At 42.9% G+C, this 3612-nt stretch overlaps 3 protein-coding genes across 3 annotated transcripts in view; 2 read left to right on the top strand and 1 right to left on the bottom strand.

Annotated features, from left to right (window-relative positions):
- LOC126408233 (histone H1-like) overlaps positions 1 to 3612 on the bottom strand; it is a 73383-nt gene that overhangs the window by 64714 nt on the left and 5057 nt on the right. The window lies entirely within an intron of this gene.
- LOC126408247 (histone H2A) lies at positions 1534 to 2005 on the top strand. Its single transcript, XM_050073709.1, has one exon. It carries the CDS (start codon positions 1604 to 1606, stop codon positions 1988 to 1990), a length of 387 nt encoding a protein of 128 aa, XP_049929666.1. The 5' UTR covers positions 1534 to 1603; the 3' UTR covers positions 1991 to 2005.
- LOC126407568 (histone H2B 1/2-like) lies at positions 3315 to 3607 on the top strand (the record flags this gene model as incomplete). Its single annotated transcript, XM_050072564.1, has 1 exon — positions 3315 to 3607. A coding segment is annotated over exon 1 (267 nt), but the record flags the coding sequence as incomplete, so codon positions are not given.

Here is a 3612-nt window from a genome sequence, read left to right as displayed (position 1 = left end):
CAATGATCTGTTCCCTATCCAGAGAGCATTTCTGAGGAATGCAGCAGATACATTTCTAACAAAAGCGACCTTTAATTTAATGCCCAGATCCACAGCCCCCAAACCCCCATATTCCTTACCTTTAAACATTATTTCTCTTTTAGTGACCTCTCTGGTTGTACCCCACACTAGATTAACACACTGTTTATTTAATTTCATAATCATTTTCTCTGACGGAGGAAAGATGTTCGCCAGAAAGAGGAGTTTGGACAGGATGAAAGTTTTAATGATGTTGATTCTGGTTTTATAACTGGTACCTTTGTTTTCCCATTTTTTTTACTTCTTTGNCCACACTAGATTAACACACTGTTTATTTAATTTCATAATCATTTTCTCTGACGGAGGAAAGATGTTCGCCAGAAAGAGGAGTTTGGACAGGATGAAAGTTTTAATGATGTTGATTCTGGTTTTATAACTGGTAGAAAGTTTTAATGATGTTGATTCTGGTTTTATAACTGGTACCTTTGTTTTCCCATTTTTTTTACTTCTTTGGTTTCAGTCAATTTTTGCTCCCAGTTTCTTTCACTACAATCATTACTACAGAATGTTATACCCAGAATTTTTATTTTGTGATTAATTTGAACATTAATGTTCGGTTTGTCCCTCTCGTCTCCGATCCAAACTCCCTCTGTTTTACTACGGTTCAACTTAGCACCAGATGCTAGTTCATACAGATTTAAATGATTAGTTAGAACGTCCATTTCCAATTGTTTTTTTATAATAACAGTGACATCATCAGCGTAAGCAATTGCTGTTAACTTGGGCATGTGACCCACACATATACCAGAGATTAAACTTTCAGAGGTGATTATTTTGATTAAAGGGCTTATGGCCAAAATGTACAAAGCAGCACTAAGAGGGCAGCCCTGTTTGACCCCTCTCTCGACCTCACAGGGCTCAGATAAAACACCATTTACATTTACATTTACACAGACATTTGACTTCACATACAGACATTTAACTAAATGAATAAAGTCACCAGGGAAACCATAAACCTTCATAACAGCCCAGAGATAATCTCTGGAAATGTAATCAAAGGCTTTCTTTTGATCCAGACCAATGATAAAGAATCCTTTGTCTGGTTTGTACACAGTTTCTCTAAGGATGCTCAGGTTATCGCACATTTGTTCTTTATCTATAATTTTATGTAATATATCATGCAATCTATTCATAATTGTTTTAGCAAGTATTTTATAATCTGTATTCATAATAGTTATATGTCTGTAATTATCTATGTCAGTGTCATCACCTTTTTTATACACAGCCTTGCCACATCCAATATGGCGGCGACGTTGACGTACGGCTCAGCGCTCGATGCGGCGTCTATGTATATATGTCTATGAAAGGAGCGACCCACCGCCCGAGACTCCGCTGCTTATTGGCTGGAAATCCTTTCAAAAGGTCCGCCAAAATTCAGGCTGGGCCGCCCTCTGCTGCTGTGCTGACGCCTCTTTTCTGGTTGGTCTGGCAGGAACCGTCCCGCGCTCCGTGGATATATAGAGGAGGGTTTCAGCTGCTGAGGGAACACTTCTCTTTGTCCCGACTTTAGAGAGCATCTGAAACAATGAGTGGCCGCGGGAAAACCGGTGGAAAAGCCAGAGCCAAGGCAAAGACCCGCTCCTCCCGTGCTGGGCTCCAGTTCCCAGTCGGCCGTGTCCACAGGCTGCTGCGCAAAGGAAACTATGCGGAGCGTGTCGGTGCCGGCGCCCCCGTCTACCTGGCGGCTGTGCTGGAGTACCTGACCGCTGAGATCCTGGAGTTGGCTGGAAACGCTGCCCGCGACAACAAGAAGACCCGTATCATCCCCCGTCACCTGCAGCTGGCTGTCCGCAACGACGAGGAGCTCAACAAGCTGCTGGGCGGAGTGACCATCGCTCAGGGCGGCGTGCTGCCCAACATCCAGGCTGTTCTGCTGCCCAAGAAGACCGAGAAGGCCGCCAAGTCCAAGTAAACCTGGACACTCTGACTGCTGGAAACCAGCCCTCCAAAACGGCTCTTTTAAGAGCCACGCACTCCCCTCAAAGAGCTGTTTCTGTATGTATAACCATGTTCCCCTCAAAGAGCTGTTTCTGTATGTATAACCATGTTAATGAAGACGCACTGGTGTAGCTTGTGTTTAAGGAGTTGTTGCAATTTATATTCCAGTTAACCTTTTAATAGACATAATGGGGGACGAGGAAAATAACAAGTAGGCTGACCAAACGTCCATTTTTGCCCGGACATGTACATTTTTCACATCCTGTCCGGGGGGTGTTTATAAATTGATAATGTCCGGTTTTCCGTGTGTGTGCATAATCCCCGAGAGGCTGCCTTATCGGCGAATCTCCAACACTCACAACGAGGAAGCAGCAGACACCCGCGGCGCAGCATTATTCCGAGCTTCTAAGATGCCGAAGCGCAAGTGCAGCTTCACAGATGAACTGCAGAAAACATTCTCAACTTACTGTCCCGACCCGGTCGGGATATATGGGAGGCTGAGTGCACCGTGTGCAAAGCTGGCACATATGATTCTGTCTCTAATAAAGGTGCCGGGGAGCTCAAAGTTGGATTTTCTAATACAGAAGAGGTAGTATTTAGAACATTATTTCATATTATTTGTTTATTTATTTGTCCATTAAGACTTAAAGATATTTTACAAGTTGATTTTTCTAATAAGCTACAGAAGAGACATTATTTCTATCATTATTTCATTCCAGAGATTTTACATTTATATTTATTTTTGTACAATGGAAACTTGTAAAAATATTATTTCAGGCATAACAAAAGCAAGTTGAGTAACCTCTGAGAAGCCTATATTTTGTAATATTACTGAATTTTCTATCCATACATATAAACTTTAAATATATTAAAATTATAAGGCATCTTTGAGTAAACTGCGAGTATCATTTTTAAGTAGGCTATCGTGGCCGGGGCGAGTGTCCTCTTTTTTGGGAATCAAAATATGGTCACTCTAACTATAAGGACTTTTGTGATGTTTGCGTTAAACTCATTAAAACGGAAATCATGGAGCCAATGTTAAGAGTAAATTGTTAATTCTTAACGGTATGTGACCGAACATAAACGATCATTACACCAGTGGATGTTGATATAAATATAAGCTAAAAACTTACACTTCTGTTCCTACAGTAAATACATCTGATGAGAGGGTCGCTTCTTCGTTTGGCGCATGCTCAGTCTCACTCAGAAGAAAACCAATCCTGTGCGAGCAACAGCACAGTGACATTTGCATGAGGAAGATACAAATAGACCGTTCTGTCATTTAGTGGGTTATCCACATTCTGAACCGTCCCAGGAGAGCAGGATGCCTGAAACCACCGTGAAAGCGCCCAAGAAGGGCTCAAAGAAAGCCGTCTCCAAGGGCGCCAGTAAGACCGGCAAGAAGAGGAGAAAAACCAGGAGGGAGAGCTACGCCATCTACGTGTACAAGGTGCTGAAGCAGGTTCACCCCGACACCGGTATCTCGTCCAAGGCCATGGGCATCATGAACTCATTTGTGAGCGACATCTTTGAGCGCATCGCCGGTGAGGCCTCCCGTCTGGCTCACTACAACAAGCGCTCTACCATCACTTCCAG

This window comes from Epinephelus moara, chromosome 20 (assembly GCF_006386435.1).
Source record: "Epinephelus moara isolate mb chromosome 20, YSFRI_EMoa_1.0, whole genome shotgun sequence".
NCBI lineage: Eukaryota > Metazoa > Chordata > Actinopteri > Perciformes > Serranidae > Epinephelus > Epinephelus moara.
Note: the sequence above shows the minus strand (reverse complement) of the source record. Positions and strands in the feature narration are given on the sequence as shown.

Coding starts and splice junctions, on each gene's coding strand:
- LOC126408247 (XM_050073709.1), top strand. CDS start 1,604: ATGAGTGGCCGCGGGAAAACCGGTGGAAAAGCCAGAGCCAAGGCAAAG.